The sequence below is a fragment of the Montipora foliosa genome, chromosome 8, assembly GCF_036669935.1.
Source record: "Montipora foliosa isolate CH-2021 chromosome 8, ASM3666993v2, whole genome shotgun sequence".
Taxonomy (NCBI): domain Eukaryota; kingdom Metazoa; phylum Cnidaria; class Anthozoa; order Scleractinia; family Acroporidae; genus Montipora; species Montipora foliosa.
This window is the reverse complement of record NC_090876.1, coordinates 37,042,053-37,055,158: the sequence shown is the minus strand read 5'-3', so window position 1 is coordinate 37,055,158 and position 13,106 is coordinate 37,042,053. Positions and strand designations below refer to the sequence as shown.

General features: G+C 37.0%; 1 protein-coding gene across 1 annotated transcript in view; it reads right to left on the bottom strand.

Annotated features, from left to right (window-relative positions):
- LOC138013220 (uncharacterized) overlaps nt 1-11,297 on the bottom strand; it is a 40,766-nt gene extending 29,469 nt beyond the window's left edge. Inside the window, exons 1-4 of the mRNA XM_068860239.1 lie at nt 10,105-11,297; nt 2,741-3,298; nt 1,974-2,033; nt 286-314 (exon numbers count right to left, since the gene is read on the bottom strand). Of these exons, the coding sequence (XP_068716340.1) occupies nt 286-314; nt 1,974-2,033; nt 2,741-3,298; nt 10,105-10,552 (1,095 nt within the window). The 5' untranslated portion in view covers nt 10,553-11,297. The remainder of the gene's footprint in view (nt 1-285; nt 315-1,973; nt 2,034-2,740; nt 3,299-10,104) is intronic.
- Nucleotides 11,298-13,106: the final 1,809 nt, after the last annotated feature.

Here is a 13,106-nt window from a genome sequence, read left to right as displayed (position 1 = left end):
GGCAAAGGGCATCTGAACAATGGTGCAAATATTGACAGAGTTCAGCTTTTGTTTTTTCTTCCACTTAAACAACCGCATCACATTTCTTTTTTTGGAAGTGGGATTCCACTGCTCAAATGAGTGGTTGATTCCCATGATGCCTTTGCCTTATGTTGCAAAAAATGCAACTATAACACACTGGGACACATGAATTATATTATATTCCCAGACTGGAAGTCTACCCGAGCTACATTCCTGAAGAAGCGGGGATGACTAAGAAGCTTTTAAAATCCATAATTTACTTACCCCACCAAGCTTGTGGCTGATGTCAGCTTCTGTTAAATGATCAATGAAGAGGACAAATTAGGTCAATAATAGTGTGGAAGAACATAATTTACACATTTTAGTCTAATAGTAACACTGAAGCAACCTATCATCCCTCAGCAACCTGCAGCCCTAATTATAACCAGTTTTGCAAAGTCAGAATCACTATTGTTACAAGTCATGTAGAACCTCTCAAGAACAAGGAGCAAGGATGGCACAGTCAGTTAGTGCTCAGCCTTGGTGCAAGAGGTCCTGAATTTGATTCCCAGATCTCGCTTACTTGTTTCGACTTCTTTCCTTTCCATGTAGCTATAGGTAGCTTTAAATATATGTACCTGTGAAAAGAAGCACTGATGGAGAGGGGGGAGTAAAATGAGCGCACCGTCGACCTCAGGATTGTCAGTTGAATTACTGTTATGAGTTATCGACGTTAAGTATGGTCACTTTACTTTACTTTACTTTACTTTAACACCCTCAGGTAGCTCACTACCTAGACCACTAAGTAAGAGTGGTCTTGGTAAGAGTAAGAGTGGTCTAGGTAAGAGTGGCCACTAGGTAAAACCATCTTGCATCTCATTTGAACCTTGTTAAAAAAAACAAAAGAGCACATTGTATCGTGCCTCGTTCCTTTAAAAACTGAATAAATGTTCCGCAATCCCGCACATCACTATAGACTTGACACCTTGGGTGGTCATTCGCTGCTGAGGCTCCAATTTACACATATTTCAGGCCACTCATTTACAAAGGCTTTAGCGTTGCGCTAATCCTTGATAACCCTCAGCAAAATGTAGATGTGCCATTAGGTCACTTTGCTCCGCCCATGCGTATACTAGCTCCTAGATGTGCAAGGGCCATTTACATGGGCCTTTAAAGTGTGTATGAACTAATGATAGAAAGATTTAAATAGCATCTCGGTTACATGAAACAGCAAATAACAGCTAGGTTACTGCTTTTATATAATTTGATAGAGAAGTTGCTAATTATCTGTGGATAAACAGGCAAGAGACGAGCCTTAATCAAACAAACCTCTCTGATTTTAGACATGAAAGAAACAGAATTCTGCCTGGCATTTGCATTTGCAATAACTGCGATGCTAATTAAATCTGTTTTTTATATCTTCCAAACATCCCTGAGACTTGGAAGAAAGGATTTATCATAAAACTAGCAAAGAAAGGTAATCTGAAGGAATTCAAGACTCAAACAGTATTTACGTTGCACTGTCCATGGTCGAGAAGATACTAAGGAGAATTATCAGAGAACAAGGGAGGAATGGAGTGGACAGAAGATTGAAGAAGAAACAAGCTACAGTACTTAATAGTTCTAGAAAAGGCAAGGGGTCAGCAGAGGAAGTCTTCTTTCTGCAAATAATTATTTAGCAGGTGAATGAGTGACTCACTTTTCCTGCTTTAACGACTTTCAACTAAAGTTGAAAAGAAGGTTAATGGAACATAGTTTTTCAGTAAGTGATTAATTTAACCCATTGACTCCTAGGGGTTCCCCATTGACGAGTAAAATCGTCTGGCATTAGACCGAGTAAAATACTAAGACCATGTATGTTCGGCTTAGGCTGGTTTAGGGGTGAATGGATTAAGGAAACAATAATTTGTAGCACTCCTCAAAATCGGCATGCATCTAATAATATACAAATATTTACTTATAATAAAACAAACCTGATATCATTCCATGTGACTTGTGAGAGTGAGACCCATAGAGTGATGCTCGAAACCAGTCTAGCACAAAAAGAAATAGTACCCAATATGAAATTCAAAATAATAAAATGTGCCCTTTGAAGAATAAGGAATCATGAATCAAATGCATAATTTTATATTACCTGACTAAAATAACAATAACAAAATCATTACAAAATAAAACCAATTTACTGCAGGTGCTCCTGCTTGTCAACTTTCTCAAATGGCAATAATGAAACTGCACAACTTTAATTCTGCTATCAGGAAATATCTGTTTTCAATTTTTGCCTCGTTAACTGGCTAGCATAACTCTCTTATTCTTCATAGATCATCAAGAAAATACTGCTAAAAATTCACAGTTGATTCCATGATGTTTTTGGACCTTTTCTCTGAAAATGTGACCCTTTCAATATGTACCAGATATACGTAATCTCTATGCTTTAAAAAAAAATTGAAATTTAAAATTTGCTGGGTGACTGGCAAAATCATCTGATACATACAAATTTGAAAACTAATGTTTTGCTGATAATGATTAACAATAAGGTTTAGTACTGTAGGATCTTTCCACATCTAAAAATTAATAATAAATATTATTTGTCTATATGTGGCACGCATATGATTCTTTCTATAGGCAAATTCCTATGTTGACAAGGAGAAGACATCTTCCATCTGCCAATAACCTTTATCTTGCAACAGTTCCAAGTCAGAGAATAAGTATTCTAGAGATACATGTATTTAGCAAAACATACCAGGAGGTTGAACTCTTTCATAGTGGTATGGATTTACACAGACTTTTTCATGTTTTGTATCATAACCATTCTGACAAAACTCTTTATGTCTCATCTCCATTTTGTGTACATCAGGCCATCTCCAAAGCCGAGCATATATGACATGAGGAAAGTCCTTCTTGTCTCCAACCTGTAATCGGCCATCCATCGTTCTTTGCACTGTAACACATTTCGAGGGTTGCCGTCCTTTTGATGTGATAGCTACAATTAACGAGTCCAGCTCGTAAAACTTTTTCTTGAGCTTTTTAACCAAGGATTCAATAGCCCTACGACTAAAACTCTCAGCATCCACACCCTGGTGTCTGAGAACAGCATGCCAAAGTAAATTCCTAACTATGATAGGACAGGGATCTGCTGAACAAGGAATGTTGCTAGGTCCTGGCAAAGAATTGCTGGGTCCTGCTTCTAGATATTTCGGCTGCTCATACGTTGAGGTTGGATGTGGAGGGCTCTCTTTCAACACAGACAATGCACATTTGTCACAGTTCGATGATGTAGCTTTGACTGAAAGAGTTGCAGCTGTAAAGGGAGATTAGGAAATGTTACAACTTTGCTGTGAAAAAAGTTCACCTGACTATTAACCCATTCAATCCTCAAACGCACTATAGGCCGCCCCCATTTGACGAGTAAACCTGTCTGGCATTAGACATACATCTACGTGTAGTAAAATCTGTTATACCTCACTCACAGGAGTCAACAGGTTAAACAACAACAAATCTCAAATCTCTTTTCTACAGACAATGATTAAATTTGAATATACTGTAGCGTGACATTTATGACAGACCTAACACAGGTTTCATTGTGCAATTTGAGACAGTGATATTATATTAACACCACAAATTGCCCTGAGATTCACTCTTTCATACCATATCATTGTGGATCATTTTCCATGAAAGGGTAGGATTTGTCATTTTTTGTTATTCCAATATTATTCTTACTAAGTTAGTAATAAAACATGTACCAATCTACCAACAATAAAACTTTGATCCACACAAAGTCTACCCTTAAGTATCTGCAATTAGGAGGTGATGACCTCACATTCATTAATCTGAACAGGTAAGACAAGTGATCATGATAACCCAGGCAATAGAGCAAGACTCATGATCTTAATTGGACAATCAGAAGTTCCTGTACAGTCAAACAGACCAGTCAAACGCTGGCTGACTCCAACACAAGCGAAACTAAATCCACATTCAAGATAATGAATAAAATAGCCTAAATGTATACAGCTGTATCTTGGGATTTTTTGCCCTTCAATTTCCTGATCCAGGTACATTTGGCTGATTGGAGTTCAATGATAACTCAGTTGGCATAATGAATTGAATTTGGGTAAGCATTACCCACATTGCATTGTATGACCTTAAGTTACCTTTGTTTACATCATTAATTTCATTGCTCATGCGCAGTTAATTGTAATATGACCAAACCTTGTGCTATCAGGTGTTTTGACATTATTCACATCTTGCTCTCTTTTTTGGATTTTTACTGTGAATTATTTGATTGTTGTTAACTCAGAATTGAAGACAGAGGTATGTTTGTCCTTGTACTCCAAATTATACTATAATTTTATTATGGTTACAATGTTTTTACTTTAATTAAACTCATCTCATGTACTACTTTTCATATCTTTTGCGATTTCGTCTAGCCAGCCTTAATATGCATTTGTTTTCAAGTTTGAATGTGTTGCAAGTAAATGAAGAAGTTCTCATAATGTTCATTTGTTGATGAACCCTCTGATTCAGTGAGACGAAATGTTTAAAGGTGCCTGTTTGTTCACAGGAAGTTATCCTACGCAAACAGCAGTGCGGTGATACTAGATCGTATTACAACACAATGCTCGAAGGATTTAGAACACCATGATTTTAAGCTGACAGTAGTTTTAAGACTTCAGACAAACATGCACCCAGCTCGACCTTGGCAGTGACATTCAAATGGACAGTCGGTCAAGTGAACATTATGCACAAAACTTGAATAAAATAAAATATTTTGTCTATCTATAAATGAGGCCAAGACAGTTCACTTTCCGCTGCATCTCAATATTATATTTACATTAAAAATATGTACATTTACATACATGTACATACAGCAGGTTGTAAAAAAAATCAACATAGCAGACATAACAAACCCAAACATGACAGAAAAATGTCAAATATCAGGTATCCAGCTGAGCAACTACGAACAATAGATATGAGTGATATTGTCAGTAGCGCAATTAATAGCGGGTGACATAACTGAAGGATATCATGTTTCCTGCTGAAAATTCTTAACATTTCATGAGCAAAATAAATGACAGATTGGAGTGGGTTTTTTAAACTGCTTATTATTCAATGTCTAGACAGGAAATTCTAGTATTTGCAGAGATCCAGCTTGTACAAAATCGTTTTAATCAAACTATTGTTGGGCGTCTGAACAATAATTTTCTATCACACCTTAAGAAATAATGGCAGTTGTTCTGTCAGCATTACATTCAATAGTATAAAAAGTAAGTTGCTACCTCTTAAGGGAAAACAGACAGACAGACAATACTACTGTCACGCACTGATAGCGTTAATTAAATATTTCAAGAATATCAATGCAATATCACTTCCCATGAGGTTTTTATAAGACAGCCTTATATGAACAGTTGTATGAAGTTGTAAGGTTACAAATAATAAAATTATTATGACTGAAAATCATGAACACACATTGCAAAAGAATCCTTGTTGTACCATAATGTCTTATCAGAAGCTGATATCTTTAAAAGCCTTGACAGACAATAGATGGTCACAGACAACTCTGCAGACCCCCAACTGAAGCAACTGTGGTCAACCACAAGTCCTCAAAATAAGTGAGGAACCCTTAAGAGAATAATTACATATACCTGATAAATTTTAATGACACAAACAAGGAAAAAGAGGAAAAAATCGCTCGACCACTGCCAAGACATTGAAAGATCGATGTATGGAAATTCAAAAAACAAAGAAAATGCAGAATTACAGTAACTGCTATCCAGCAAATCTTATCAATCTGGCAGGCATAATCCTTAAACGTTTCTTCCTTTGATACGTAGCAATCCAGATATACACGTATCAGGATCAAAGCTCTAGAAAGGTTGCTTCTGATATATTCAGTCAGAGTAAAGCATGTTAAACTAAATAAATCTTTAACAATTAGAAGCAATTAAAACTTTCTTACTTATTTTCAAGGGAGGCACAGTCATTGATCACTGACCAAGAACTGTAGTTTTCAATGGGAGCCTTTGCATACATGTACAGGAATCGATCATTATGTTACAATTTGCAATCGGTCCGCCTTGTTATGAAGCGCTACAGCACAAACTTCAAAAGAGGGTGGTCATTTTATGTTTCACTATTTGTGGCATTTACAGTTTTCCTTATCTGTGAAGGCCATGCATGAATCTTTTTCTAAAAAGGGTGTTATGTTTATGGGAAACCTGACATGGTTTCTTTTTTATTGCCCATTTTCCATATCAATCAATGAAATCATAGCAGAAACCCTTAAGGGTTGAAACGTGTAACGGCCCCTTGTGTGCTGGGAAACAAGCTTCTGAATATTCAATTTGCTAAGTACCATACTTGGAACAACAAGAGCGAGGGGTTTCCAAATATGGTACTTAGCACTGAAACATTCAACCAATCAGTTCACACTGAATATTCGGAAGCTGTGAACGCGCGTTACACATTTCAACCCTTATGGGTTTCTGATCAGACATTAATTGTTCACTCAATACTAAATATGATAATAAATTTGATGATTCTATCCTTTGAAGGGCTCAGGGTAGCCACGCATAAAGTGCCAGTGTGAAATTTTTAGCCTTTTTTTAAAGTGGCCTAAAATTGAACTTAAGTACACTAATTGCCCTGGGCCTGGTTCCTCGAAAGCCGATTAACTTAATCCAGGATTAGCGTAAACTTTTGCTTCACGTTTTCAACTTTTTGGTGAAAGTTTCTTTTGCTTATTTTTGTTTTTCAAGATTGACGTCTTCTCATGTAAAGTTCTGCCGAAAATCTGCGTTGAACAGCATTTGGGAGAAGAGAAATAAACTGCTTGGTTAATTTTTAATCTTAGATTAGCGTTAATCGGCTTTTGAGGAACTGGGCCCTGTATTTTTTCTCTTCACTTCCAAGAAATAAGCGTCTTCATGTGAAATCACTCCCAGCTTCCATCTTTGAAACAAAAAAAGGAAAGCTTTTGTTTCCTTGAAACAATAATTGTTAACACTCAGAATATAAATCTGATTATCTGCTGAAGCTAAAGGAGGTGAATTCAAGCAATGCTATATAGAACTTAACAGCAAGCCAGTTAGATAAAAAGACAGAAACGTAAGTGTTTCTTCTTCCCTTCAAACTAATGACCTGACCCTACCAAGATTACAATGGATTTACTTTCTCTAAAAAGAGATGCTGATTTACGCAAACGTTTGGCCAAAACAACCGCTTAAGGGTTCTAAAAATAATCATCTCTTAGTTTCCTTCTATTCCTAAAAGACAACTCCATTTGACTGCAGCTGCCTGTGATCCAACCATAATGTCATATAATTTCTGCATTAAAGTTTTACCGTTTCACATTTCTTGTGTAGCAGTATTCGACACGTACATAACTTAGACAAAACTTGACAAGGAGTGAAATAATCATATTTCACAGACTCTGTGCAAAATATATGAGAAAACAAATGGTAGGAATTTCCCAGTTAGTGCTTCAAATATTTCTCATTTCATCTGTTCATATAATTTGAATAATTATAACTTCAGGCCGCTTCACGGCCCTAGTATAATTCTCATTATTAGAAATAAAACACATTGAAGAGTTGTCTGTTTTCACATGAAACGAGACAGTGAAAATTTATCAACATAGTAACACCCAACATGAAAGTTTTATCTATAGAAGACATCTTGTGACAAGAATTGTCTGAACAAGAAAGTGGAGGAAAAGGCCATAAAATGCAATTATTTAACGTTTAAGTCACTTTTTGCACATCCAAGCAGTAATAACAACAATCATTCTCTGTGACTTGTCTGTAATATAACACAACAACCCAGCTGCAATTTCATGTGATACATGAAAAAAGTTGGCGTGAAAATAAAAGGTCAGGCCAAGAAAAAAATCTATTGCATGTGACATCCATTCATAGTAAAACTCTAAAAACAAAAAATCAAGGATGCTAGGTTCTCCAACTATCAAGAATAGACAAAATTGGATGTGTGTGGCCAAAAGTAAAATAACCCTAGCTGGCATCAACGAAACGTTTGGAAACAGTTGTTATTATAGCTGTGCCAAAACATTATCCTACATTTAAACACATTTTTTTAGATCTCTTGCATATTTGAAAATCAGTACTCTTGCTAGTTCCTAAGATTTCAAAACAACAAAGAAGTCACCCCAAAAGGAAAACATTCTACTTATTTAAACATTCACTTGTAAACCTGTATATAATAGAAGCCCAAAGAAGATCAACGCTATGCATGATCAACTCTATTTTTCTTGTCTAAAAAAATACCTTCAATTTTGTAAAGAAGATTTGGAATGCGTTTTTTTTTTTTTTTTTTTTTTAATGAAAGTGGCACAAAATTGTCAGACATTGTAAAAGTGAAAAACCTCAAAACAAGAAAACAATAAATTAAAAACTTGTACTTCAGGTGTTGTATGTGGCACCAGTCCCCTGGGGTTTAAAAATTCCAACAACAATAACAAAAGAGACCGCCAAATCTTTTTTGGCTGAAATGACCGACTACAAGTGAAAAAAAACCTTTGCAAATGCGCAAGAAAACAATATCCGACAAGGTGAAGCGGTGAACGTTTCAAACCGCACGACCCAAAGCGAAATTCAAATTACGTGACAAGACCAGAGCGAGCAAAATTTAAATCAGCACCTACGTGGCTTTTGTGGTTTTGTTTGTAAAGGGATAAGAAATATTAATGGCGCAAGGTTGTGAAAAACGTCTACAGGTGACATATTCGACGGTTTTCACCGTTCGAAATACAATTTCTGTCAAAAAGTCGGATGTTCGTTTTGTCTGAGACATGAAAAAAATTGAATTCGTGACTCGATGCGCTGCTGCTAAAATTGACATCTGATTAGGACAATAAGCGATGTCAGAAATGGCATTGACAATTTCAAAGACATTCCACGGAACGAAACCTGCTTCACGAAGAACAACGATAGCATGCGATTGCAGTGGAAAAAACCGTGTTAACGTAATCTTTTACTCATCTGATCATGTAGCGGGCCAACTATTCACGCTATCGTCTAGACAGCGAAGCAGACTGAAATAAAAATATATTCAAATGATGGATTTTTGAATACTAATGAAGCATTGTGTTTACTTTTAATCTGCTCAATATAAACTGTTCCAGCAGTGAGTTTTAGCCCGAAATTTACTTCAAAATGGCCGCCGCGCGTGCTGAACGCTGCGACAAAAATAAATTGACGTCTTAAAATAAATTAGAATCGAAGCAGACGACGTTTCAGACGTTTTCAGACAAGAAACGCTCCAGCCAGACAATGACCACTAACCAACAATAATACTTAAACAAAACCCAGACAAAATAATTCTCTTGCCCCACACGAAATGATCGCCGGTCATCTGACGTGATTTGAAGCTCAACACGTCTGAATATCAGTCTGAAGAGTTGTTTGCGATGAATCACGCTAAGAAGTGCGCCAAAAAACGAAGCGACTTTCAACTCGAAATTAAAAATGCAAAATAGCCGCTGGCTCGTTATCCAAACAAAGAAGAAGCTTACAGAAAAACACCACCGCGCCAACTCCCAAGGTGAAAATTAGCATTTCGTTCTTAAACATTGTGTTCAGCAGTAATGAATTTGTAAAGGGGAGAATATACGGACCAAGAATTAGAACGAAAAACAAGTTGAGTAAAAGCACAAAATCACACGCGCATTTTGCCTGCAGCAAGCTTTTCAAAAAATGACATAACCCCGAAAGTTCTGAACGAGTAGACCGTATGTCGATAGGAAACAATGCTTTGAATGAATTATAATAATATTATCCCCCGATCACGACGTTGTAGTAAGCTTGAAAAAACTCTTGTTTATAACACGAACTCGTAACAAATTACAGATAATGGAATAAGTTTTTGATAGATAATTTTAGTCCAGATTTAATAGCTGGATTAAACAAACCACAAGGAGAAGGGACTGTGGCATATTATTACACTAGTGTAAAATTTGTCATCACGTAGCTCGTGTGAGCACGTACACAAAAAAGCCGTTCAATTTGTTTTTCCCCTTTCAGTGTACAACATAACATCACCTAAACTGTTGACACAAAGAGCTATAACCTCCAACAAAACGAAAAATAGCCTTACCGGATGGACTGCCAATTCTTTCATAATGGTAGGGATTGACGCAAACACTTTCGTACTTAAGATCATAGCCAAAGCGGCAAAAGTCCAAGTGTTTCATCTCCATTTTCTGAATATCTGGCCATCGCCAGAGCCGAGCGTAAATCACATGTGGGAATCCCTTGCGCTCGCAGACTTGAAGTCTGCCATCTAAAGTTCTCTGAATCGTGACACATTTGGATGATTTCGATCCTTGGCTCGTCACAGCCGTGATCAATGAGTCCAGCTCTTCAGATTTCTTCCGGAGTTTTTTCACCAAGGATTCAATGGCCCTCTTTGCAAATTTCTCAGTTTCGCCTCCCTGGCGATGGCAAGTTGTATGACACATTAGATTCAAAACGATGCTTAGGTTTGCATCGGCAGAACTTGGTCCTCGTTTTGGGGAAGCCGATGGCACTAAGCTTTTTTCCATTCCAGACCCCTTCTTTAGTCCTCATTTCATTATCAGTAGTTCAAAATGTTAAGAGAAATCGGTCCGCCAAACACCCATGAACCTTCCCTACCAAACAAACTCTCTCGTATGCGCAGAACATGGTTCAGATTGAGTCAGCACGGTCATGTAATGGCAAACATTTCGTCCAATCACATCACTCAAATATTGATAGCAATTATTTCCTACACGCGTTCTTGTCAATCGCCTTGATTGACAGGCCATTGTAGACGATGAATTTTCAATTGTTGACAATGTTTAGGCCAAAGACACGATTTATCTCCAAAAGAGAAAATACTAGTAAATCGAGGTGACATCTTCCTCTAGATTTTTATTCAAGCAAAATAGCCTTTAGGATGGAGTCCAGATCAGTTGGGTTGAGTTCGAACATGTTTTCACGTATGCATTCGCGTGAGTGTTGTAGGTTCCGGTTTACGTGCGATTGTTGCCTATTTACCTTTGTTCAGTTGTCGTGAAATTAATGTTCACCTGAATGACAACCCAACTCAAACGGAATTTGTCGTGTACAAAAATTGTTAAGGTCAACATTGCATCTTTTCTGCTTTTGGGAAAACTAGAATAAACATACTTTTCTCTCGAATGACAGTATGCTGTCGGCCTTTGCAATAGAAAAAAACATGTTGGTGATCACATAAGAAGGATGTACAAACACCTTCGCGGTATCTTTTAGTATTAATCAACAAAAATAAAAGGGTCTGAAATCTCAATGAAAATCTGTAGCAGGGAGAAAAAAAACTGACATAAATTCCAATATTTTAGTAAAAAGTTGTTCATCGAGATATTCATATTTGGAAATCAACTTTTTCCTTTTTGCTGTCCATAAAAGCTCATAAACGACCTTTGTCACCTACATCATGTGATTTACGTGTACACCAACTTTCTTTGTTTGGGCTCAGACCTGACATTGCGACCCTTGTTATTGTGTAAAAATGAGATGTAGGTCATTCAGTCAGCCCCGTTGGAGGCGAAATGCTATCAGGGACCGGTGTTTTGTTGGGATAGCTTTTCTGGGAGGTTTTATGGTGCTACTAAAATTGTGACGTCTGGGCGTCTTGTTTGTCTGTCTGGAATTTGAAAATGTCTGCGATCGCCCATGTTTTCGTCTCCCCGTGAAATGTTTAGGATTCCTCTCCAATAACGAAGACTTCTCAATTTTCCAGTCTCTATATTGAGTGCGCGTTTATCGATCCCACGCGCTCGAGTTACCATATATTGACAAAAGCGGACAACAGGAGGACACTTCAATATTTGAAAAGCGGTTTGACAGCTAAATACCTACCACATGGGATTTACATGCCACCGATTCAAAGAGCAACACGTTTTATGTGATGATTCTTGCCAGATAATGCGACAAGCAGTTTATTTGCAAGGTCTTATTTACAACCGCGTACCCCGGAAATCGTCATTTCTACGCCTCCACAGCGTCTCTTTTTCCAGTGAAACTTGCTGCCTTTACAATGACAATGCATATTTTTGCTAAAATTTTTACAAAAGGCCATTTTTCAGCTGTAGGTGACTATCAAGATTGCAAACTTTCAGCGTGTCATTTTAAAATAGATTTATAGGTTTCTGCTTCATTAAACCTTTGTACGACTTTCCGCCCTGAAACGAGGAATTATACAATTTTCGTTTCGTTAAACGGGGCTCTTAATTTTTTAACTTTTTCAAGTGCTCCTGACGGAAAAATGAGGAATTTTCAAAATGATGATATCGCAGATATATTTCATCTTGTGGTTTGAAAGCATTTTGCCATTTCTTTGACATTACTTTCAGTTAAAAACCCAATAAAATATATCATTATTCATTGTACTATAAAGTAAACAGCACCGATTCGAACGTGTTCGAAAAACCGATCACGTTACATACAGAAAATTCCCGTCCTTTATAGTCAATTCAAAGTCAATTTATTCACGTACAAGAGCTGACATGTCATGAGGTTTGCGCAAAGATAATGTTATGTAACTGCACGTTGATTTGGCTTTCACATTAGCAAAGGAAGCGATGTACATACAATGTCATCGACTACTGTAAAAAACAAAGAAAAGGTATTCACTTTTCAACAGTTGGCGCATTCTGTATTCTTGGACAGAATAAATGAAAAAGAACCTCCCTCCTTGGATCGATATATAAAATAACCAATTCAGACCGATCGGGTGATCCGGTGCTTAAAACCAAAGAGGCACCGTTTATTTGAGCAAAGACAATCCCTATCGCTGGTATTCAGAATACACCAGGAGCTGAAAAAAACATAGAGAAGGGATTCACGATGTTTCCATTCTTGGACAAAAAAAAAAAAAAATTCCTTCAATCATTGATGGAAATTATGACATCCATCTTGAAATATGAAAATACCTGTGTTGTTCAATAAAAATTGACCGCCAGCCTTTTTAAATAGTTTATATGAAATACTGCTACTTTTAACAAGAGTCGCAACAATAAATGACTTTCCTTGCAAACCCTAACTGCCGGGCAGTTATGTTACTAACTCCTACTTAAGCACCGGGAAAAATGGCAG